Source organism: Myotis nattereri, assembly GCF_964212035.1.
Source record: "Myotis nattereri genome assembly, chromosome: 2".
Lineage (NCBI taxonomy): Eukaryota > Metazoa > Chordata > Mammalia > Chiroptera > Vespertilionidae > Myotis > Myotis nattereri.
In genome coordinates, this window is record NC_138076.1 from 19,023,166 (window position 1) to 19,048,405 (window position 25,240).

General features: G+C 40.8%; 1 protein-coding gene across 4 annotated transcripts in view; it reads left to right on the forward strand.

Moving 5' to 3' along the window:
- NRG1 (neuregulin 1) overlaps positions 1 to 25,240 on the forward strand; it is a 1,003,358-nt gene that overhangs the window by 780,076 nt on the left and 198,042 nt on the right. For 3 of the 4 annotated variants that reach the window (XM_081083055.1, XM_081083054.1, XM_081083056.1), the window contains exon 1: positions 22,933 to 23,501. The exons of the other annotated variant lie outside the window; for it this stretch is intronic. In XM_081083055.1, coding sequence (XP_080939181.1) covers positions 23,402 to 23,501 — 100 coding nt within the window. In that variant the 5' untranslated portion in view covers positions 22,933 to 23,401. Of the gene's footprint in view, positions 1 to 22,932; positions 23,502 to 25,240 lie in introns of those variants that run through there. 4 annotated transcript variants of the gene reach the window in all.

A 25,240-nucleotide genomic window follows, 5' to 3' on the forward strand; every position in this document is an offset into this window, starting at 1 on the left:
TTCTCTCTGAGGTTTGCAGCGGTTGCTGGGACTCTGTGAGGCAGAGCCTCTAGGGATGGAACCGAGAGCCGCCATAACTGCTCTCTCTGGCCCACCCTGTTGATCCCGAGCCCGAGCGACCCACCCGCCCCACCCAAGCCCTCCGCAGAGCCATTTGCCAGATAGCCTCAGGCAAAGGCTAGATTAGCACCTTCCTAGAGGACAGAAGTTTTCCCACTGCAGATACAGCTGATTCTCACAGCCAGCTGGCCTGGAGGTCAAATCCCCCCTAGTATTAGCTACAACAATCAAGGCTTAACTACAAGACTGCGCACAAAGACCACTAGGGGGTGCACCAAGAAAGCATAAAAAATGCGGAGACAAAGAAACAGGACAAAACTGTCAATGGAGGATATTCAGTTCAGAACCACACTTTTAAGGTCTCTCAAGAACTGTCTAGAAGCCGCTGATAAACTTAATGAGATCCTCAACAAATCTAATGAGACCCTCAAAGTTATGATAAAGAACCAACTAGAAATTAAACATACACGGACTGAAATAACGAATATTATACAGACTCCCAACAGCAGACCAGAGGACCGCAAGAATCAAGGCAAAGATTTGAAATGCGAAGAAGCTAAAAACACCCAACCGGAAAAGCAAAATGAAAAAAGAATCCGAAAATACGAAGATAGTGTAAGGAGCCTCTGGGACAGCTTCAAGCGTACCAACATCAGAATTATAGGGGTGCCAGAAGATGAGAGAGAGCAAGATATTGAAAACCTATTTGAAGAAATAATGACAGAAAACTTCCCCTACCTAGTGAAAGAAATAGACTTACAAGTCCAGGAAGCACAGAGAACCCCAAACAAAAGGAATCCAAAGAGGACCACACCAAGACACATCATAATTAAAATGCCAAGAGCAAAAGACAAAGAGAGATTCTTAAGAGCAGCAAGAGAAAGAAACTCAGTTACCTACAAGGGAGTACCCATACGACTGTCAGCTGATTTCTCAACAGAAACTTTGCAGGCCAGAAGGGAATGGCAAGAAATATTCAAAGTGATGAATACCAAGAACCTACAACCAAGATTACTTTATCCAGCAAAGCTATCATTCAGAACTGAAGGTCAGATAAAGAGCTTCACAGATAAGGAAAAGCTAAAGGAGTTCATCACCACCAAACCAGTATTATATGAAATGCTGAAAGGTATCCTTTAAGAAGAGGAAGGATACAAATTATGAACAACAAACATGCATCTATCAACAAGTGAGTCTAAGAATCAAGTGAATAAATAATCTGGTGATCATAATAGAATCAGGGACATAGAAAGGGAATGAACTGACTATTCTTGGGGGGGAAGGGGTGTGGGAGCTGCGGGAAGAGACTGGACAAAAATCGTGCACCTATGGATGAGGACAGTGGGTGGGGAGTGAGGGCAAATGGTGGGGCGGGAACTGGGAGGAGGGGAGTTATGGGGGGAAAAAAGAGGAACAAATGTAATAATCTGAACAATAAAGATTTCATAAAAATAAAAAAATAAAAAAAATAAAATAAATTCAAGAAGATTGAAATCATATCAAGCATCTTCTCTGACTACAATGGTATGAAGCTAGAAATCAATTACAATAAGTAGACCTGAAAAACATTCAAACACACTGATGCTAAATTACATGTTAAACAATAAATGGGTTAATAATGAGATCAAGGAAGAATTCAAAATTTACCTGGGAACTAATGAAAGTGAACATGCAACCCAAAATCTATGGAACACAGCAAAGCAGTCTTGTGAAGGAAGTTCACTGTATACTCTCTTTAAAGGCTAAACTTTCTACCCTGCTCTTCCCCCCATCACTTCTGTCCTCCATTGGAACCTTGGTTCAACTTTCATCTCCTCTTTATCTGCAATGTCTCCTTTTTGTTTTCTTACCTTCCATTGAACTTAAAAACATCCTTAGGTTTTCCTAATTCTTAAAAACAAACAAATGGACTCAAAATCCTTGTCTCAAACCTAATTTTATGTCCTTGAATTGCCACTCAATTTGCCTACTTCTTATTGTTAAATTTCTCCAAGAAGCACCCTACATCAGCATTTTCAATGCACACATTGAAAATTTGAGGGCCTCTCAGTCATGAGACTCTTTAGGAAGTTCCTTTTGCAACTACCATCTGTTTGATGCCAGATTTTCTACATAGCCTTCAACCAAAATAACATTTCCAACAGATTGAATGCAGAAACAGATATGAGAATCCGGCTGTCTTCTATTAAGCCAGGCATTAAAAGAGATTTACAAAAATGTAAACCAATGCTCTCTTCTCACTAAAATTGTTTTTGGAAAATATTTTTATTTGTAATAAAAACTATGTCATTTACATGAATATATCATGACTTAATATTGATATTTTTAAATGAGTTGGTAAATTTTAAAGTGTCTTACTTGCTTAGGTTTAATTTCTAGTAGGCAAAAAACTGATAAAGATGGCCCACAGAATCAATAGCTTCTTGAGTTTCCTTGGTGATTTTAAGAATGAAAAGGAGTTTTGATATTAACAGGGTTGAGGAGAGTTAGGTCTGCACTCATGATTCCTTTTCCTCAATACTGTCCTCTCATTCCTTTATCTCTGATCATAGAATTGGCCCCACCAGTATCCCACATCAGATTTTTGAAGTTATTTTTATATTAAATAAATCTCCCTGGGATTTCATTCCCCCTGGTTTCTCAGCAGTGGTTAGCAGTGCTTACCATACTTTTGTTCATATATTTTTTTCCTTCTATAACAGCAAACGACTCTGATTTTCTCCCTATCTTTCTTGTTACCCTCTTTCTCTCTCTTGGCTCCTCTTCCCTATTATATTTTCCCTCACAGTTGCCTCTACATGTTTGTCCTTAAAGATATTTTTTCTATTTCTTTTTCCAACTTTTTTTTTTTTTTTTTTTTTTTTTTTTTAGATTTGAACATCTTTCCCAGGGCATCAAACAAAAAGCAGTCCAGGAATTCTGTATCTCAGTGCCGGTGGGTCTATAACTAAAATAAACAGCTTCCCCTCCAATAGTTGCTCTAATTAATTTGATAGTTATTTCTAATATAGAAGCTCAATTCTCTTAGCCAATTTTAAATCTCCTGAGTAGCTTTTGGTGTTTTTTTGTTTTTTACTTTCCCACCACACCTCATGCATGTGTACTGTTGGTTCCTCTGTGTTTCATTTCACCCGTCCATTCCCAGCCAATGCATGTTTGGAAGATTTTCATCACAAACCTGGGCTCTTTCAATAGTCATTTCCACCCCATAGACTTTGACTTGCCCAATTTACCCTCTACATTCCATAAAATTTACTATTGATCTCAACTTTTATTTTTAACCAGGAAAATCTTTTTCCACCAAAAATTTTAACCCTAATATTTCACTAGCTGGGTTCTACAGGTGGATTTACCCCTGGAAACTTGAGTGAAGAAATGTTTGAAGTGTCTTCCAGGCTTTCTATGTCTCTAAACAGAGAAAGGGAATCACTGAAATGGGCAGTGGAGAGTGTTTTTTCTGGCTTTCCTTTCCTCCTCCAGCCTTCTGCCATAGGCCAGTCAGTTATTCCAGACAGGAGTACTTTTAGCTTAAGCATGTCTGTGTGTGAGAGAGACAGAGAAAATGATTGCCAGCTTTCTGAGAACTGGGAAGAGATAGGAAGATAGAAATCATCATTCAAAGTAGGTTTGCACTTAATTTCCCTATTTTCAGTCTGAGAACACACATTTACATTCACTCATCTTGCCTCAAAATCTCTGCTTCAGTGTCTTCAGAGAATAAACCTTCTGTTCCCTGAAGGGAAGGTTAATCATCTGCTTTTAATGTGTTGGAGTGGATCCCTGGATATGTGTCTTACTCATGCTTTCCTGCATTCAATCCTCGTTTTCAACAACCCCTCCTCTTTCACCTTAGCTTTCTGTGCACCCGGTGCTTCCAAATCTTGAGCTTTTCCACAGTTCTTTAACTGAGCCAACTTTCTTGTCGATCTCCTCATTTGTAGGAATATAATTTCAGCTGTTATGGCTTTACTATATTAGTTATTACAAACTCCTCAGCTTCCCATCTCACAAAATTTGAAAATCTTATCTACTGTTTATCTCTTTTTTAGTATTTCTTTCCTTATCTTTTGGGTTAATACCCATTTATTTCTTTCCTTATTATAGTGGTATTTCAAAAGGTGTGTTAGTCATCTATTGCTGTTACACACTACCACAGATTCAGCAGATTAAACAACGTATTCATTGTCTCCGAATTACTGAGGGTCAGAAGTGTGGGTTGTGTTTTACTTGTTTTTGTTTGTTTGTTTGCTTATTTTTTCTTCAAAAATTTCCGTGCTATTAAGGTGCTGTTTGTTCGAAGTGCCTATGATTCATATCAGAAATTAAAATGATGCTTAAGGAGAACAAAACATGTTCTCACTTGAAATGCAATTAAACCAAATTGGAGAAACAAGGTTTTTCTAACTAAAATGAAAATAGCTACGTTTATCAAACTCTTAATGGCATTAGAATTTCTCTCATAGAAACATTTTCTTTAAGATATATTATTTCTAGATTATAATTGACATTGCAGACAAAAGAAGTTGTAACTTCTTTTTAATCAAGTTATTTATTTAGAGAACCCTTATGCTTACAACTCATTGCAGACTCATTTGGTCATGTATTAATAGAAATTTTATGGCAGATTGTTTTTAAAGACTTGTGTGTGGAAGGTCTCCCCCCCCCCCCAATTTCATGTCATAGTTAAATATAATCTATTCATAATATGCTTCATTTTTAATTCTTAAAATGCCTTAAGAAAGAATTTCTACATGAATTTAAAAACTTCTCCCCTCAGGCAAAAATTGTAAATAGTTTCCATAGTCTAAAAAAAACCAACAAAAACATTTCTGTAAGTTACTAGTTCTTTCACATTTTTATTTGTATGTCTTGGCATTTTGTACATACACCTATGTCTTAGTTTACTATGTGCTGGCATGACTTGATGATGTTTTTCTAAAGCCTAAAAAAAAAAAAAGATTGCTTCCATTTTCAAATTTAACATTTTTCTTGATTCCCCCCTAGTTTCAGTCCATAACATTGGGAGAAATAGCAAATGTTTTCTTGTGTATATACAATTGCATATATACAAACAGTTGAAGAAATACGCAATTGCCTATGATGATAACATTTGAAGACGTCATCACTAACAGCAGCAACAACAAAAAATATTACTGCTCTTAAGAACTTGACCTTGAATGTATAATCTGGAACTCCTCTGTTTGGAAACAGCATGTAAACAGCATGTAATACATGACACTCTAGAAACTTAAGTTGGTTATAAAAGTGATTTTGATTATCTATGTAGCTATCACAGACCTCTATATCTTAATTTTAGGCTAGGTCCGCTTTAGGCAACTAGTTCAACGTTTTGACTACATTAGTTGATTTTATTCAGTTAAATTTGAATAATTCAGTGAACTGTGCATTATTTTCCTCCTTTGAAATAATCACAGAACACACTGTTAGAATCATTTAAAAGACAATATTTTGAATTAATATTCTTTTATACTTAACTCTATCCTAAAGTAATTATCTTAAAAACCATACATTTAGCAATTTTAAAGAGAAAACTATTAGGATGTATCCAAATTGAACAGTACATTAAATATCTTAGAAAATAGACTCATTTATTATCCATCAAATATTTTCAACATTCCTAACAGGTAAAAACACTGTATTCTGTACTATGAAAGACATGTAATTCCAGTAACACAGAAACTGTCTTCAGAGAACTTCTCACCTATTTATGTGTAAATTAATATGCGTTCATCATCAAAGCTTTGATCAGTCAGTGACATATGAGCATAGAATCAAGCATGGTCCTTATTTTTCTAGGATACGCAGTGTAAGGAAGAAAGATTGGGCCAAAGAATAATGTTAAAAATATTAATTATTTTTGTACTCTGGGACATTTTAATATTCAATACCAGTCATGCTGTTAGTGAGCACACAGATGTCATACTCTTGACAGAGAAAGAGGACACTGTCTTTGCCAGCCATGTGCCCCTTACCCAGAAGCTCTTGGAAAAGCTTTGCAAACCCATGAGCTCAAAACATGGTAAGGAGGGGATGATCATCATTCAGGGTTGATAATGCAAACACCATGATTTGAAAAGTTAAAAAAAAAATAACTTTTTAGTCAAATGTCAATGTACCAAACCCAGTTAAATGTATATGCATTTTTACTATATTCTTCAAAATAGATTTACAGTCTCCTTTAAACAAAGGTGAATTTTGGTGTTGCTTTTTTAAAAAAACAGGTAATTACTAATGCAAATTAGTTACTGGCCTTATAAAGGACTCATGCAAGTGTGGGACTCTGAAAATTACTGGTTTCACCATAATTCCACCCTAAGTTCATAGATGATTTCAAAACATGGCAAGTATGGTTGAAGACATATAAGTCTAATTCAATATTAGCTCCATGATCACAAAATGATGATATTAGAAACTTTAGGGATAATTCACGAGGGCTTTTATTGATAATCTGAGGCTTTGTCTACAGAAATGTTGATGTCTGAGTATGTAAATAATTTCATCAATGTATAGTTCAATCTGGATGGTTCAGACATAAATTCCAACATTTCCTTCAGAATTGGGGCTCAATTTGTCAAAATCAGGGTCACTACATTTTTTATTATCCATTTTACTTTGCCTATCTAGGTAGTCTGCAGACTGATTTAAAGCATGTTATGTTATTGACCACTCTGAGATTGCTCCAGGATTCAAATATTTTAGATTATTCTGGTTTCTTGGAATTAGTTAATGCATACCACAACTTTCTTTGAAAAAAATCATATTTGAGCCAAAGTGGCTTTAGGGGAAGTGTTTTATGTTTTAGTGAGATAGGGAAGAGGAAACCAATTTATCAGGTCATAGAAAGAACTTTTCTAAGTGGTTTTGTGGACTTGAAACATTTTACTCTGCTCTTCTGTTTCCTAAAGACGTTTTTATTTGGGTTATTTGTACAGATCAGCAGATAAGTACTCAGGTACTAAAGCAGAAACAACACAAACACATCTCTTACTCATCCCTCCAATTTTATTGCTTCAGGACCATGCACCTTCCTCAGAAACGTGTACACATGTTTCCCCAATGAATCCTTAGACTGATATACAGGGAAGGGCAGAAGTGGGTTTACAGTTGTTCACTGGAAAATAATACAATAATTAATAAATATTAATATAATAACGCAATAACTAATAAATAAGAATACAAGAACTGTTTCATGTACTCGCAATTGTAAACCTACTTTTGTCCCACCCTGTACTTTTGAGTTAAATTGTTATTATTTGTAAATACATTTTTTATGTCTACCATGAATGTGCATCAGAGTCTTTATTGCATTCATCTCCATGGCAGGTGCTTTGTCTTAGTGATTATTTTGGCAGAAAGCATACACCAAAAATATCCCTGTGAGAAATAAAAACAAACCTCCATCCTCCAAAAATAGAAAGAAGCCGCAACTGTTCAGGTTCCCCTTGGACCTGTGGCCAAGGCTGATGAAGCTCCTTGAAGTCCATTTGATGTCTGTGAGTCTGGCTGAAACTCAGAGAAAGGGTTGAAGATAGGATGGTCTACTGATAGGAGAGCTAGGATTTCTGAGTTGGGTTTGATATTCTGCTATCTGTGAAATTTCCCAAGTTACCTCCCCATGCCTTGTTTTGTCCTTTTAAGAAATGGGTTTTATAATCTAATTATATAAAATACAAAGTGAGAGGATGGCTAGAGCCTGGAAAGTGCCTTGGAGGCACCTTGCCTTTTATTTATCTTTCATTTTACAGACAAGGAAAGTATACCTTGCTGTCTGAAGCACTGAATACATTTAAATCTGTATACATAAAAGCCTAAGCAACAGGCCGACAGGCCAGCCAGTAGGTATGACATGCACTGATCACTAGGGGGCTGATGGTCAAAGCAGGAGTTGCCGAGCAACAGCAACTTTGCAGAGTGCCCTCTTGCACTCTGGGGTCCCGCAGGAGATGGTGGACTGCCGGTTTTGGACCGATCCCCGCAGGCCAGGCTGAGGGACTCCACCTGCCAGAGGGACCCTGCTCACTCCACAGATGCCCTTCAAACCCTGGAGCTGCCCCAGGTGCGGCCAGCCGGGGAGGGGCCACTGGAGGTTGGCTCCAGAGCGGGTCTGGCCCCTTTTACCCAGTCCTGCCCCACTGACCTCCTTCTAATTGATTTCCTTTCAATGTGCACAAATCCATGCACCGGGCCTCTACTGTTTTTATAAATGCATTAGTTTAATATTTCTCTGTAACAAATTATCCCAATTTTAGCATCTAAAAACAACACATTTTTTTTTAAAATCTTTATTGTTCAAATTATTACAGTTGTTCCTCTTTTTTCCCCCCATAGCTCCCCTCCACCCGGTTCCCACCCACCCTCTGCCCTTACCCCCCTCCCCCATCCTCATCCATAGATGTACGATTTTTGTCCAGTCTCTTTCCTCACCCCCCACACCCCTTTCCCCTTGAGAATTGTCAGTTCACTCCCTTTCTATGCCCCTGATTCTATTATATTCACCAGTTTATCCTGTTCATCAGATTTTTTAGTCACTTGTTGATAGATATGTATTTGTTGTTCATAATTTTTATCTTTACCCTTTTCTTCTTCTTCCTCTTCTTAAAGAATACCTTTCAGCATTTCATATAATACTGGTTTGGTGGTGATGAACTCCTTTAGCTTTTCCTTATCTGTGAAGCTCTTTATCTGACCTTCAATTCTGAATGATAGCTTTGCTGGGTAAAGTAATCTTGGTTGTAGGTTTTGCTATTTATCACTTTGAATATTTCTTGCCACTCCCTTCTGGCCTGCATAGTTTCTGTTGAGAAATCAGCTGACAATTGTATGGGTATTCCCTTGTAGGTAACTAACTGTTTTTCTCTTGCTGCTTTTAAGATTCTCTCTTTGTCTTTTGCTCTTGGCATTTTAATTATGATGTGTCTTGGTGTGGTCCTCTTTGGATTCCTTTTGTTTGGGGTTCTCTGTGCTTCCTGGAGTTGTAAGTCTATTTCTTTCACCAGATAAGGGAAGTTTTCTGTCATTATTTTTTCAAATAGGTTTTCAATGTCTTGTGCTCTCTCTTCTTCTGGCACCCCCATAATTTGGATGTTGGTAAGCTTGAAGTTGTCCCAGAGGCTCCTTACACTATCTTCATATTTTTAGATTCTTTTTCTTTTTGCTTTTCTGGTTGGGTGTTTTTTACTTTTTCGTACTTCAAATATTTGACTTGATTCTTGCGATCCTCTAGTCTGCTGTTGGATCTCTGTATAATATTCTTTATTTCAGTCAGTGTATGCTTAATTTCTAGTTGGTCCTTTTTCATATCCTTGAGGGTCTCACTAGACTTATTGAGGGTCTTACTAAATTTATCGGCGGTTTCTAGAAAATTCTTGAAAAACCTTATAACTGTGATTTTGAACTCTCTATCCAGTAGTTTGCTTTCCTCCATTTCTGTCATTTGTGACCTGTTTTTCTGTCTTGGCATTTTTTTATGCTTCCCTGTGTTGGTAGAGTGGCTTTGTGTGCTAGGTGTCCTATAGGGCCCAGAGGCGCAGCCTCCAAATTATCTGAGGTGGACACTCTTGGTGCACCCCTTTGTGGGCTGTGTGCACATCTTGTTGTAATTAAGCCTTGATTATTGTTGGTATCACTGGGAGGAATTGACCTCCAGGCCAATTGGCTGTGAGAATCAGCTGTGTCTGCAGTGGGAGAACTTCTGTGCTGGAGACACCCTTATGGGGCAAGACTTGCTTCAGTGGGGCTTTGGTGCTCACTGAGTGTGCCCCCTGAGTGTGTCCCTTATGGATCTGAGGAGTTGTAATCTGGATGGTCCCACACTGACTACTGGGTAAACTGGCACTTGGATATCTAAGGAGTTGCTAATTTAGCCTCTGCCTGAGGCTACCCAGCAGGAGCTATGGAGAGATCTGAAGATTATCCTTCCTTATTTGGGGTTTGCAGGTGCCCAAATGAGGTCCAGCTGTGAAGCAATGCAAGCTGCTGTGGGGCCTTGGGCCTTCTTTTGGATGTTCTGGGTCTCTCTGACCCAGCTGCAGTTTGTTAGGTAATTGAAGATTGCAAAGGGCCAGGTCATTCATATGCAAAAACCTCTGCTACAGCTTGGATGGGGTGGGGTCTCAGGGAATCAACAGGGGGGAGCAAATAGCTATGGCTGATCCTCAGTCCTACCCTAAGAGGTCCCGGGTCTCAGTGTCCCACGGTAATAGCTGTAAGCACCTCTGAGAGAAAGCTGCCCTCGAGTTCCGCCCGCTGCCAGACAGTCCAGTTTCTCCCCGTATGAGTCTGGGTCCCCAGACTCTCCCGGAACTGGAGTCCAGGGCCCTCGGGAGCTTGTGTCTCCCTCCTGATTGAAAAAGACAACCATGTCCTCAGTTGTCAGCCCTTTCCGCATTTGCCTTTGTACCTCTGCACTTTACTTCTGCACCTCCTCTGAGTCTCAGTGTGTTTTTCACTTTCCTTCTAGTTGTAGACTTTCCACTCAGCCAGACTTCCTGTGGTTCTGAATGATGTCTGTTTTGTCTTTTAGTTGTATTTTTGAAGTGGTTATAAGAGGCAGCAATTTCAGGTATTTATCTATGCCACCATCTTGGTTTCTCCAAAACAACACTTATTTATTAGCTCCCAATTCTGTCAGTTGGAAGTCTGGTCCCGGCTTAACTGAGTCTTCTGTTTTGAGTCTTACCAAGTAGAAATCAAACTGTTGACTAGGCTGTGTTCTAATTTGTAGCTCGGGTCATCTTTCAGGCTTATTCAGATCGTTGGCAGGATTCAGTTCCTTGTGGTTCTAGGACTGAGGTCCCTATTCTGTTGCTGGATATCAGCCAAGCTCCGAGAGGATGCCCTTTGTTCTTAGGCATGTGATCCTCTCACTACATGGCAGCTGCTTCTTCAAAGGCAACAAGATGATTTTTCACTTTAGGAAAAACCCATCCTTTCTTATAAGGACTCCCCTTTTGAGGTCAGACATCTCAAAGTCAACTGATTGAGAGCCTCATCACAGAAGGGGTATCCCATAATATCCTTAGCTCTCACCCATACTCAAGGGGAAGGGATCATATGGGTTCTGTACACCAGGAACAATAATCTTATGATTAGAATTAGAATTCTGTTTACCAAATTAGTTAAATCCCACCCATTCAAGTACTAGCTTTCTTTTTTACCACATTTCTCCCACTGGGCCAGTTTAATCATCTGAACTACAGAAAACCCAAGAAGGGATGACAAGAAGAAGGAATTAGGAGCAGTGTGGTGCAAACTTCAAATCCATAAAAATGTGATTTTCATGGTTTTATTTATATCCTTAAGTGTCAATGGCCTGGAATAATCCATTATTACCTATTCAGGAATTACTGAATATTTTTTAAATTACTTATTTTATTTTATTTTTTTTTACATAAAACTTCCTTTAGTAAAGTTGACTTCAATTCAGAGATTTGGGGGTAACCTGGACTGGGTTGGTCAGAACCAGCAGCAGCTAGAAGTCGGGGGACAGTGGCAACCACAGAGGTGCCATTTTCCTAGTGTCTGCTATCAGCTGGACACTTGACTCACAGGAGCTAATTTAATTCTCACGAGAGTGATGTTACAATAGGTATCATAATCCCCACTTTACAGTTGAGGAGACAGCTATGAAGGAGCAGAGTCAGAATTCAAGGCTCTCTCTGACTCATGGGTGCTTTCTTGGGGACAGGGTCTCTTTATCAGGCTTTCAACCAGGCTAAGGCAGAGACTGGCCCCAGAGGCTCTGAGGACAGAGAGACTGGGGAATGGCAGATGGTGCTGCTGAGTGACAAGCACCCTCTGAGAGGGAGGCCATTTTCAGTAATCAAAGAATATCAACTATAGGTCCCAGCCAGGTAGCTAGTTGATTAGAGTACCGTCCCGATATGCCAAGATTAGGCTTTGATCCCCAGTCAGGGCACATACAAGAAACAACCAATGAATGCATAAATAAGTGGAACAACAAACTGATGCTTCTCTCTCTCTCCCTCTCAAACCAATAAGTAAGTACAAAAATATTTTTTAACCAACTATATAAAGGAACTCACTTCCTTTCAGAGTTATAAATAAAATTTTCAGAAGTCAAAATGAGGTCTATACATAATAAAGTCATTTTTCTTTATAAAGGAATGTACAAATAAGGCATCAGTTGAATTTTATAATACCTCATTATGGTGATTGAGTAACAAGTGTTGATATTATTTTTTTGATATGAGGAAATAAGGCATAGAGTAGGTAAACAAGGGCTAAATTGGATTTAAGTATGTAACAATGTAGTGACAGAAATCAGCGAGTTCTGTTCTAGAATCCTGCTAACTGTAACTTTGGTTGAACAAATCAATTAAGATATAGCTCTCACAGCTGCAGAACTTGGAAAAGTTGCAGTTACTTCGTGGAAGTCCAGTTTGCGTTGGAGTAAAATGTTAAATTTGGAAAGATTTCAAAACCCTTCAACGGCTGCTCAATCACTCTGAAGTTGAATTAACTGTAAATTGTGAGTTCCTTGAATACATTTAGAGTCTCTTTGAATATACTACATATGTTGAGCATGTACTTTAAGGAGATATAGGGATGATTCCTGAGGTGTAGCAGAGAGACGACTTAAAAAGAAATAATTATAATAATGTAGGTGCTAAACTGAACATAAATCCAGCAGCAATTGGCTCTGTTTGGGAGTATCTGGGAAAAACAGAAGAGGTGAATTTTGAGATGGGTCTGGAAGGAAGAATAGAAGTCTACAGGGCAGAAAAGGGGAAGGAAATTCTAGGTAGGGGGCAAAACAGAGTTCAAGGCATAGAAGTAAGAAAAGATAAATGTTAGTGTGACCAGAATATACTGAAAGCACAGAAGAAGGTAGCAAAGAGGTTGAATTTTTCTGCAGCACTTAGATTGGGAAGGATCTGACTACCCTGTATTGAGAAGTTTCAACTTTAGAGCAACAGGAATCCACTAGAGGTATTATGTCAAGAATGATAAGATAATAGCTGTATATTTTGAAGATTAACTCTGATAGCAGGCAAGAGGATGACTATGTGTGAGAAGTGAAAATGAGCAGTGAGATGAGAATTTACAAAAAGGCCAAAGAATGACAGAGGACCCAGAATGGGGAGAAGCGAAGGACATTTAAAAGCTTCTTCAGAGGGGAATGAACTGGAGTGTGTGTGTGTGTGTAGGGGGGGGGGGTGGGGGAGGGGAGAGGTGCGGCTGGGGGCACCAAATGCCTGGAATCATGGGAGGAAAGGAAGATGTGAGGAGAAAAATAAAGACTGATGTTTACTTTCTGATCTCTAAGCATAAGAACTAAAAAGAACACACTTCTAAGCCGAAACCGGTTTGGCTCAGTGGATAGAGCGTCGGCCTGCGGACTGAAAGGTCCCAGGTTCGATTCCGGTCAAGGGCATGTACCTGGGTTGCGAGCACATCCCCAGTAGAAGATGTGCAGGAGGCGGCTGATCGATGTTTCTCTCCCATCGAGGTTTCTAACTCTCTATATCTCTCTCCCTTCCTCTCTGTAAAAAATCAATAAAATATATTAAAAAAATAAATAAAAAGAACACACTTCATCTGACAAGGCATTGGTGAATTTTGAACAATTTCATTAGATTGGTGGTGAGTAGGGGAAGGAGGTGGATTCCTTGAGCTGATAAACAAAAAAAGAACTGAGAATGTTTGTTTGTAAAAGGGAAGGAGGGTCAAAAGAAAGGTTTTTGTTATAGCTTCTTTGTTAAAGTGGAGAACGATTATATTGCTGGAGAAAACTGGGTAATTGGGGTGACCTGGCATTAGATATTGGGAGGACAGATACAGAAGCAGGATGAGGAAGGGAAAGTATAGATAATACTTTAATAAAAGTTTCTTAGGTAAGAGGAAAAAAGTAAATTTTAAAAGAAAAAGAATGAGTTGAGAACATATATAAAAATTTCTTTACATTTCCCTTCTGAGATAGAACTATACAGCTCTAGTACCCAAAGTAAACACCACTGATATAAACCTAGCACATTGCTGGCACTCAGGGGTCTACTTAGTATCATGAAAATAAAAGTGAGAGTGGATTTCTACCTCATTTTGTTAGACTCTCTTTTGGAAACAATAATAGAAAAATAAGATCCTGCAATTCCAAAGCAAGATAAATGTGACTTTCTTTTCCAACTTAAACCAGGGCTGGTTTTGGTCAGTCTCAAAGACAGGAGTCTCAGTTGGAGTGACAGGCTTATTTGTCCCTGAATCTATCTGCTTTATGGTTATCTCAAGGATTTCTGTCCGCTCTAGGACCAAAGATCACCCACAATTGCTAATTCAGGTATATTTTAGACATTCATTTGGACATCTGATACCAGAATCACTTCCCAGAATTTCTCAAGGGCCCAAAGAGTCCTATATATTGAATAGGACTCTAGACAAGACCAGAGCTCCCTGTACCATTTGAACTAGGTTTCCATCTTGCACCTTGGGAAAGAGCTGGAGCAAACCCAATCATTATGATTAAGCATAAAAGACAACATTTTCCATGAGAATGTAATCTTCTGCATGGTTGGTCACCAGTTATGTTTTGGATGGTCATTTAGTTTCCATCAAGTTAGCTAATTGTTCTGCTAAATTATCTTTAAAAGATGACTTGCCTCCTTGAGTTGTTACTACTTGTGACATTCTTTTCCCAGATGAATGAGAATTGAAAGATATATATATTTTTTTAACACATACATACCTCAAAATTCCCAAACATATATAAAGTGTGTTGAAATTTGGTCTGTTGTGAAGTAACTTGAATTCTAGGCCTGGGTCCAGGGGTGGAGATGGCTGTAACATTCCACTAGAACTTCACTCTTGGCTCTCAACTTAAAACCAAAAATCCCTACTCAAGTCAGATAGATGAAGTATTGGTCTCTAACATGAGGAGGAAGTGAAAAAAAGGGGGCGGGGGTATTCACAAAGATTTAGTAAGGAAGTTAGAAGGAATTATGTGGGAAGGAAGGAAAAAAGAATAATTGTGGTGTTATTACATGCCTGGGCCAGGTACAGAATGTCATGGGTCAGTGTTTCATTCCATACAGCCGAGTTATCATGATGACATTATGAAGTAATTTCCTATATAGTATAATCTGTTTTGGAAATGCTTTCTACCAGGTGTCTCTCATGGGGTGTACCAAAGAAAAGAGTTGATATGTTAAATTACTCTTACTGTTCAAATATTAGAAGCACTAATTCATCACTCATGACATTATATTTAGATTTTAACATCATTATATGTTTAACAAGGATGAATCTTTTCACAATAATAAAGTGCCTCTTGAAAGGAAAGATGTTGACCTTGGAGAAGATCTTGTGGGATGACTCTTAAAAGACTTTTACATCTGAATCTCTTTGCTGTGTGTTAGGTGGTCACAGAATCTGAGCTCCAAGTATGTATGGAGAAATTCCTTTGCCTTCACTGTATAGATTGGGATGGTGGGAAGGGTGCAAAATGTTAGAGGAATTAAAACAACTCAAAGCTCATTCTAAGGTGCAATTTGCTGAAATGACTACATGTGGACATGCCACCAGTCTGTAAAGAGATAAATAATCATATGGAGAGAGGAAACTTATATTGTACCCATGCTAAAAAGGGGTTTTTAACTCTCCATTAACAACTGTGTGTTTGCAGGTTTTCATCCATTATAATTTTGTTAGAACATCCTTGCTAAAAAACAGCTGTTTTATGGGCCTCTTTGACATGTCGCAAGAACCCAAGAGAGCAAATGGAACCAATAAATTGCAGAGGCAAGTTAGGAAAAAAAGTAATTATCCTTCTTGAAATTTTACCATTTCATAAAAGTTATCACCTCACCTCTTAAAGTTTTGAAAGGTTATACTGATTAGTCAAGATTTTTATTTTATACACTTCTTAGAAATGCTTATTTTATTTCAACAGAAGTTAGTCCAAGGTGCCTTCCCTGGTATCATAATCATTATCATTTTAAAATTTGACCAAATAAACATAAGCTCATGCATACATATGTATGTGGTCTTATAGACATTTGAAAGTAATTCTATTTTTCCTCATTTATTCATCAATTAACAAAATGTATGTGATTGGCTATGATGAGACAGGCACAGTGCTAGTGACATAGAACACAAAATAGTCATAGGCTTTGCCCTCAAAGAGATAACTGTCCAGTGGGAACAGATCATTGTAAGATATTATATAATAACAAACTGAAGGAAATATATTGAAGGAGATAAAAAAGTGTGATGGGAGATTAATACAGTTTTGAAAGTTAATGGAAAGCTTTTCTCAATAACTGAAATCCAGTTGAAGCCTGAGAAATCAGTGGAATTAGACAAAGTATAGTAGCTGTGGTAAAATTCAGGGAGAGGAAACAGCAAGCACAAAGGCACTGGGGCTGGAAACAATGGCAAGCTTCAGAGGCATGTTGCAAAGAGGCCTCTGAGAATAAAGCAGGGGTTGCTAGGGATCAGGCACAGTGAGATAAGGCTGGAGTTAGGCACAGACTAATCTACTCCAAGAGCATTAGACATGGCTCTGGGAAGCAAAGGGTAACTGAATTAGATTTAATCTTCAAAGACGCTCCTCTGCTATATGTGGCAAAGTAATTGGAGGGAGCAAGAGTCCAGGTAGAAAGCTTTACTGTAGTCAAAGTAAAGAAAGGAGGAAGGCTTGGATTTGGGTGGTAGTTAATCCTATATAATAAAAGGCTAATATGCAAATAGACCAAATGGCAGAACAACTGAACAAATGGTCGCTATGACATGTGCTGACCACCGGGGGGGGGGCGGGGTATGCGCGGAACATGGTGGGTGTCAGCCATGGGAGGATGGTGGAGCCGGTGAGCAGCAGCGCCAGACCAAGGTGGGATGCTGGCTGCTGTCATCTGGGCGAGTCTCTGGTGGTTACTGAAAATTCTTTGCTCCCACACACTGTGGTCCCACTCAGCACTCACACTTGCTGCTTATGCATGGCACCGGCCATAATCGCTCAGCACTGTCAGTAGGTGTGAGTTGCAGCTGCTGGCCCCGATTGCCCCTGAGGGCTTCTCCACCTCCACCTGCTCCTGAGAGGCGATCAGGGCAGCAGCCCACTGATGGTGCCAGCCCCACTTGCACCCGCCGCTGCCGCCAGCCCCAATCGCTCTGCGCTGTAAGTAGGTGTGAGTGGGGCCGGCACCATCAGTGCATGGGAGTGATGGTGGCAGGAGCAGGGCCGAGGTGGGAAGGGTCAGGGAAGGGTGCAGAGGATGGGCTGAGACCTGTCCCTGTGTCCACTGCAGCTTCACCCACAGTTCCTTTCAAAGTGCACGAATTTGTGCACTGGGCCCCTAGTTTAGATGGATAAAAGGAGACTGACATGAAATGACAGGACTTGAGATGAGTTGGATATAGAAAAGGTGTCAAAGATTATTATCAGAGTAGGTGATTAGCAATTGATTGGTAGAAAATGATACTATTAGAACCAGGCTTTTAATATTTATCCAATTCCACTTAAATTCATTCTATGCAAAACTAGTGATTACTAGATGCAAAGTGGTGCTGGGAATTCTAATGGCTAGCAGTGTGAAAGAAGTGGATAAGGCAGGATAAATAATCTTTGCCTTTTATAGGCTCACATTCGAATACAATGCTTCTCATTCCCAATAGAGGAAACAGAAACACTAAGTATCTACCAACACACATATATGTGTACATGCACATACAAATAAGCATAATATACACACATGCATGTCTGTGTATGTGCATTATATATGTACATTTAAATTTGAGGTGCTTGCATCACATACACACCTCAAGTACATGTTGCAAGGAGATTGCGGAAGATAAAAATAAATAATTACTCTGAGGGTGAGGACGTGAAATTGAAAAGATGCATAAGATTGTTTCTCCTTAAAATGTTTCAAAAACTACTAAGTCTTATAGCTTCACCTTATTACGGAAGAGACTTAGGATAGTGGCTCTATTTGTAAAATAGAATTCATAAAAAGAAATGGGGCACTAATCTTCACCTATAAAATCCATTTTTAATCTATGCTGTATCCCTACCATCATGAGAGTAATTTTATCAGTAATAATAATGACAAATAACAAAAATAACAATCGTCAGTGTGTAGTAATTTTTATTTTTTTTAAATATGTTTTTAATTGCCCTAGCCGGCTTGGCTCAGCGGATAGAGTGTCAGCCTGTGGACTGAAGGGTCCTGAGTTCGATTGCGGCCAAGGGCACATGCCTGGGTTGCGGGCTCGATCCCCAGTGGGGGGTGTGCAGGAGGCAGCCGATCAGTGATTCTCTCTCATCATTAATGTTTCTATCTCTCTCTCCTTCTCCCTTCCTCTCTGAAATCAATAAAGAAATATTTAAAATAAATAAATAAATAAATAAATAAATATGTTTTTAATTGATTTCAGAGAGGAAGGGAGAGGAAGAGAGAATCATTGATTGGCTGCCTCCTGAATGCCAACCTGGTCATGGGTTCTGACCAGAAATCGAACCAGGACCTCCTGGTTCATAGGTCAATGCTCAACCACTGAGCCACGCCAGCCAGGGCAGTGAGTAATAGTTTTTAAAAATCACACAAACAAGCAGAAAAACAAAAAGATTTCATTTTAATGTGGTTTGAACATGACCTTTTTAGTATTTATCTTAGGATTCTAAACTCACAATTTTGTTCTCAAACTGACTTCCTCGCAGACAGAATATGGTTAATTAGTAATTCTGTTAAATATTTGCCAAATGTAATGGAGGGCACAATTTCCAGTTTTGCCAGAGCATCTTGTTGCTCAGAAGCCCTTTGTTGAACAAAATCGTGTTGCATGTTGGTTCTAAGAGTCTAAACGTAAAGAACAATTGCTCATCGGTGAATTCTTAAGGCTCAAATGCATCTCATTTTCCTCACATGATAGATACTCTTTGCTTGTTTCAGTTCTGTGTGTATTTCTTTGGATTGTTTGTTAATGTCTCCTGTTTATAGTGATAGTATTATCTAATCTATAAGATGGTATAGAATTGTGCTTTATCAAGACTGTAATTGTGCAGATGGTGGAATATGCTTTGAACCACTAGAGATGAATTTACAGTAAAGCTATGAAGCCTACTCCTCAGGGCCTCTCACATCCAAGGGCCCCCTTTAATGTTCTTGGACTCAAATTTGCATTTTTAATTTTGTGTTCTTTTCCTTTAAGAACATCTCCCAAATTTTATGAGCTTCAGGCCCTGGAAAACTTATCTGTTGCTGCTTTGCATTTGTAGTATAATAATTAATTTGTTTTTCTAGCTTTCTCATAATACTTAGCTTCATGAGCATAGGGGTGATTCTTGTTTGTTTGTTTCTCTGCTATCTAGCACTTATTTTGGTAACTGCTTGGTGAATGAATGAATGAATGAATGAATGAATGAATGAATGAGCCAAGCACATTTAGTGGTTGTTTGGAGCTGGCTCTGCTTAGTGAGATCTTCTCTTGCATTCGTGCATCTTTATTAATGCCAACTTTGTTGCAAAGTTTTTTAAAAAAGTAATCTTTATGTAAATTACCTTAAATTACTTCATTTTAAAAGTTAAAAGCATCTATTTGCAGAATCACAGATAAAATTCTCATTTTTGTTAAAGTGCACAATATTTTGCAAAAATGGAATCTATCTTCCCACGTTAATGTTCTCTCATTTTATTTATTATTTTCTTTATAAAATTTTCTTGGAGTATCTTCAGAAATGGTCAACTTTGTAGATTTTTGAGGACACTTCTAAAAGTTAATCCTAGCCAACAAAACAATGTTATGGAGCATGACTGCACTTATTTTAAGCTGTCCTTTAATATAAGATATCCATTTTGTCTTTATTTCTCAAGTTGCTTATTTATAAATCTCCACTCTGTTTTTCAGGAGTTGACATAGTTGACAGCTTGATGTATGTTACTATAGTCAACACACCCTCTATGATACACACTCTAAGAGTTAAGTAGTACACAATAAATTCATAAAATTATACCATGAAGATATGTCGTCCTTCCTAAATTAGACAATTGAAGTTAATATTTTTATTTTCAAAAAAGAAAAATATTTTCCTCCTTTCTCCATCTCTTCTAATCATTTCCAAGGTGTGCTTTTGAAAATTCATTTGCCACTTCCCAACCACAGAGATGAAGAATTTCATAAGAACAATCTCAAATTCTTGATAAATCACAAATATTTTAACTTAAGTAATTGACTTTTATTTGGTTAATCTTTTAGCTAGTCATAAATGATGTAATAAAATAAGCTACTGAAAAAATTAACATGCGGTAACGTAAAGGATAAAGACTTATAAGTAATGTATTAGTAGAAAAAAGAATTTTGGATTTTGCCATCAATTTCCTGACCAGTCAGTGGCAACTGGCAATTAAAATATGACTCCAGAATCTGAACAAAGTCCCAGGAAGCAACCTTGTCATCCAACTGCCGCTTCATCACCATTCTTTAAAGTTTCTTCAACATTTATCATTGTGTTTTTTGTCCTCTTTTTTCCCCCAACACATCAAACCAAGGAAAAAAAAATATTGAATGCTTATTTATACCCATCTCCTTCCCTTCATATCTGTTCATCCCCTAGGCCTGCGCTTTTCCAGGGGATCCCTGACATTACTTAGGGGCTGCCATGTTTTATTATAAAGGTACCACATATCAGCAAGCGTTTCTGTAAGTCATTGGTGCTTGGTTTGGGGAAACTGTCATCTACTATGATAGATTTGTTCCAATGGAAAATTACCACAAAATTGTGGGATTTTCCATTTACCTCCCTGAAAAATGACTGCGATAGGAATTAATAGGCTGCTCCGTGAAGTAAAACATCCAGATACAAAAGTGACTGAATGATAGTATTTCCATAGCTCTGGGTTTTACTTCTGGCTTCCTGCTTTTTGGTAAGATCCGAAACTGTTTATAGACGCCAAAGCATGGTTTCCTTTACATCTTTCAATTTTAAAGTAGTGATATACTGTATTTGATAACATGCAGCTATTATGTATGAAGCCCTCACAGGGTCTCACACCCTGGAGATGAAGTACCCTTTCGGAAAGGACTCCCCTTTTCGGAATTTTGCTGTTTCCTGCTTGTTGAGCAGTGTCCCCTCCTGGGAAAGCAGAGTTATTTCAGCCAACGTTGGGCTCCATTTTACATTGGAATTTGTGGAACATTATAGTGCTATTCAGATATAGTCATAATCTTTTCCCCTGGTTTTGCTGTTTTTTCATAGCTCAGTAAAATGTATATTTTTGTTGAAAGCCTATCAGAAAACATTTTAATATCAAACTTTTTCAAAAATAATGATGGTAGTACTGATCAGACATCTTTTAACAACTAAAAGCCACCAAAACAGTCTGATTCTTATTATAATGCAAATTAAATGAATAAAATTATTCTTATTTTAGGTCAGTTTCAAAATGAATATATTTGCTCCCTCCCCCTTTTCCCTTCTCACATACATGGAGGCACCTCGGATTTCAACTCTATTTAAATCGTGGCAATTAAAAAAATATACCCAGAAGGCTGTATGTAGGTAATGGTTCTGTTAGCATTAACCCCACAGAATGGAAAATCAGGAGCAAGTCACTTTTAAAGTGGAATACCTTAATTTCATGTATGGATTGTTCATGCTCACCTCTTCCTGACCACAACACAAACCGATCCCTGTAAATTAACATCGGAAGTTACATCACAGCTGTGATATAGCTATGAGAATGTTCTCTGGACATGATTTTGGATCTGTGGTGCATGCAGGTCACTCTGGCCTTTAACTTTTGTCCTGTGCAGCTGACTGCGAACGTTTTTTTGGATCTCACTGCTCTTTGGAATTCTCCACCAGAGGGAGGACAAGGGACGGGAAGCAGGCTTCGCCCGCAGTCCTGAGGAAGCTGGAGTCAGAGAAAGCTAGCATTAAGGAATTACAGAGCTCCTGCACTGCTCTCCGCTCTCCCTCCCTGCTTTCACTCATCTCAGCTGAGTGACGCGCAGGTAGTGCAGACATTTAACTGTTGATCGCCTTTTTAACCAGGGGTTTGCAGTTCATGTGAAATTAAGTCGTAGTGAGAGACAGTATAGGACACCCCCTTTGAAGAGGTCAGGTTATTATTATTTGTTTTAGGAAAAGCAGAAGGTGAGGTTTAACAGGCACGTTGTTAAAACCCTGAAGAAAGGGCCGGCACACGCGCACACCCACATTCAACAGCAGATCTACGAAGAAGGTGCGATCTGACCGCCTTTAAGGTTCACTGAGCGCCCTTCCTGTGTACCCGGGACTGCCTTACACGCAGACTCCCTTCCACCCGGAGTTATCTTGGCCCTACGTGCGTGTAACTCACTAAAGTAAGAAAAGAATGAACCTCAGACTCTCCTGGGAAAACAGCACACACTCCTCTCCTTCCCAGGGGCTCCTGAGCCTTTATTTGGGGGACAGGTTGTCAGAGTGGCAAACTTTTGTCTCCAACATTTCTCTGCATTACAGGGAACGGACCGACCCTTCGGGGCGCTGCCTGGCTCAGGAGAGCGAGGAGCGCGGGCCGCTGGGTCCTGCCCTGGGTCCTTCGATCTCCCAGGGCCGCTCGGGTCGCTTCCCGCGGCGGCGGCGGCGGCTGCTCCGCGCAGGTTCCAGCGACCCCTGTCGGGAGTTCCCTGCAGCCGCGGGGCGCGTGGCCGCCCCCCGCCCGCTGGCCCCGCCGGGCTCGGGGAGAGAAAGGGGCTGCGCCCGGGAGCGCCGAGCCCAGGCTCCTCCCGGTGGCGTGTCCGCGCCTCGGGGTGGGGGTGTGGTAGGGAAGAGGGAGGGGGCGCGGGAAGGGGAGGGTGAGAAGGAGGCGCCAGCCTCCAACCTGCGGGCGGGAGGTGGGTGGCTGTGGGGCAATTGAAAAAGAGCCGGCGAGGAGTTCCCCAAAACTTGTTGGAACTCCGGGCTCGCGCGGAGGGCGGTCGCAGAGCGGTGGCTGCCTGGGCATGGGAGCGCGGGCTGGACAGTGAACCCTCTCCCCTTCGGGCTGCAAGCACGCCGGGCAGAGGCCAGGACAGGAGCCGGCAGCGGCGGGACCCGGTGCGGCGAGAACCGCGGACTTCCCAGGCGACAGGAGCAGCCCCGGGAGCCAGCGCGACCGCCTGACGGCGCGATCGCCAGTCCCAGGTGGCCCGGACCGCACGCCGCGTCCGCGCTGCCCCCGAAGCACCGGAGACGCTCCGTGCGCTGCGCGAGCGCCGCAGCCCGCTCGCTCTACCCCTCGAGGGAAAAACTTTTCCCAAACCCGATTCCAGCCCTCGGACCAAACTTGTCGCGCGTCGTCGTCGTCCGCAGCCGTCCTCGGAGAGCGTGCACTTCTCTGGCGAGATGTCCGAGCGCAAAGAAGGCAGAGGCAAGGGGAAGGGCAAGAAGAAGGAGCGAGGCTCCGGCAAGAAGCCCGCGCCCGCGGCGGGCGGCTCGAGCCCAGGTGAGTGCGCCGCACCAGGGCTCCGCGATCCTCCTCTTCCTTCTCCTCCTCCTTCTCCTCCACCGGTGCTGCCTTCGCTTTTCTCTCGCCCGCCCGCGCCCTGCGCTCGGGGCGCCTGGCCCAACTCCCGGGCGTTCGCCGAGCGGGGCGGTTCACTCCCTCCATGGCGCCGCCCCTTACCTGGGCGCCCAGCCCCACCTGGGCGCCCGCACCCAGCGCGCGGGGCTAGGGGTGGCAGCCCGGGGTCGCGCTCTCCGAGGGTCCGGGATGGACAGCGCTCCCAGGGGCGGCCTTTCACCAGCGCCTTAGCCGTGCCGAGCCCGGGAGCGGGACCTGGAGTGCAGGAGCGGAGGCTGGTGCGCGCGTGTCCCGAGCCTGGAGGGCTTTGCACGGGCCCCGCCTGCCCTCTAGCGAGAGAAGCGGGAACGGTTCTCCCAGGGGTGTGCCTGGCTGGGAAGAACCCGTAGAGAGGCCGCCTGAGCGGTTGAGTTTAGGTATTTTGGGCAGAGGTGCGGGAGGTATGGGGTCTTGATGTGCGCGTTCCTTTCTCCTGATTCATTCCTGCGGGATTGGAACTCCGGTCAGGGATTCCTAGAGGCCAGTGAAGCAGATAAAATCTAGCCCGGTTGCAGGAATCAGGTTTGTTCCAAATAAGTTCTCAAACTTTCAGCTTAGTTCTAGTTTTGAGCAGCTCCTTGATAAATAAGCATATGATCCATTTAGGTCCCAAGAGATGCTCAAATCAAAAGCTTACCTGAATTTTTTAACCCAGCTGCTTACTGTTTACATAATAGAATGAGATGACAGTTGAGGCTTTCTAGAGACCAATCTTGTATTTGATAATCAACGCGGACATGAATGACAGTTTCACCTTAGGTTTCCCTAACAGGAGCTGATGCTGTAGATATTGTCTGGGACAGAGGAGGCTTCCTAAGTAAATAGTTGTTTATGAGTGATTGAGTGAAAAAGAGGAAGGGGGCAAATATAAAGGCTACCTTTTTTACTGCCATAAGTCACATAGAGCATCCTCCTGTATATACTTTTATACAGTACTTCTGAAGAATTAATTGAATAGCCCTTGGTAATACTGTGGCTGAAGAAGATAAAGCAGAAGTACTTGCCGGTTCCTTGCGGGAAGAAAACAAAATTTGCCTCGTCTTCTTATTGGCATCACTGATAGCATTTCAGAACCTGGCATGTTGGCAGAGACCTCAAGCAGGTTTTGAGCAAAACAGAAATTGAACAGAGAGTAATTGTTTGGCTACTGACCATTCCTGTGCATGCTTCTATAATAAGACGCTGCTGATCGGATTCACCTTAATTACCTTTCATTAGCCATAATGAGGGTGTACTGAAAATTTCCTTACTTTTGTCCTGTGTTTGGAGATACCAGATAGTATTTCATTCAACAAGGTATGGGATGGGGAGCTGGATCAGCAATGTCTCTGTGACTTTCTCTACTGCCCTGTCAAAGGTCATCATAGTGAATTACAGAGGTGTTAGACCTAACTCAAACTGTAAAGTTGCAAAGAGTTTTTGGTAGAGCCCTTTAGGTGTCCTCTGCCTTGCCTGTGAATACTATGCTTTCAGAAGTTTCTATGGTCCTCTGTAGGTGGTCTGAAGAATTAAAGATGGGGCAATATATTAAAGTAGCAAGCATCCCTTTCAAGTAACAGGCTAGCATTTTGTCAAGGGTTCCTAGCAGCAGTGCCTTGACACAGGCATTGCAGATAAGCAGA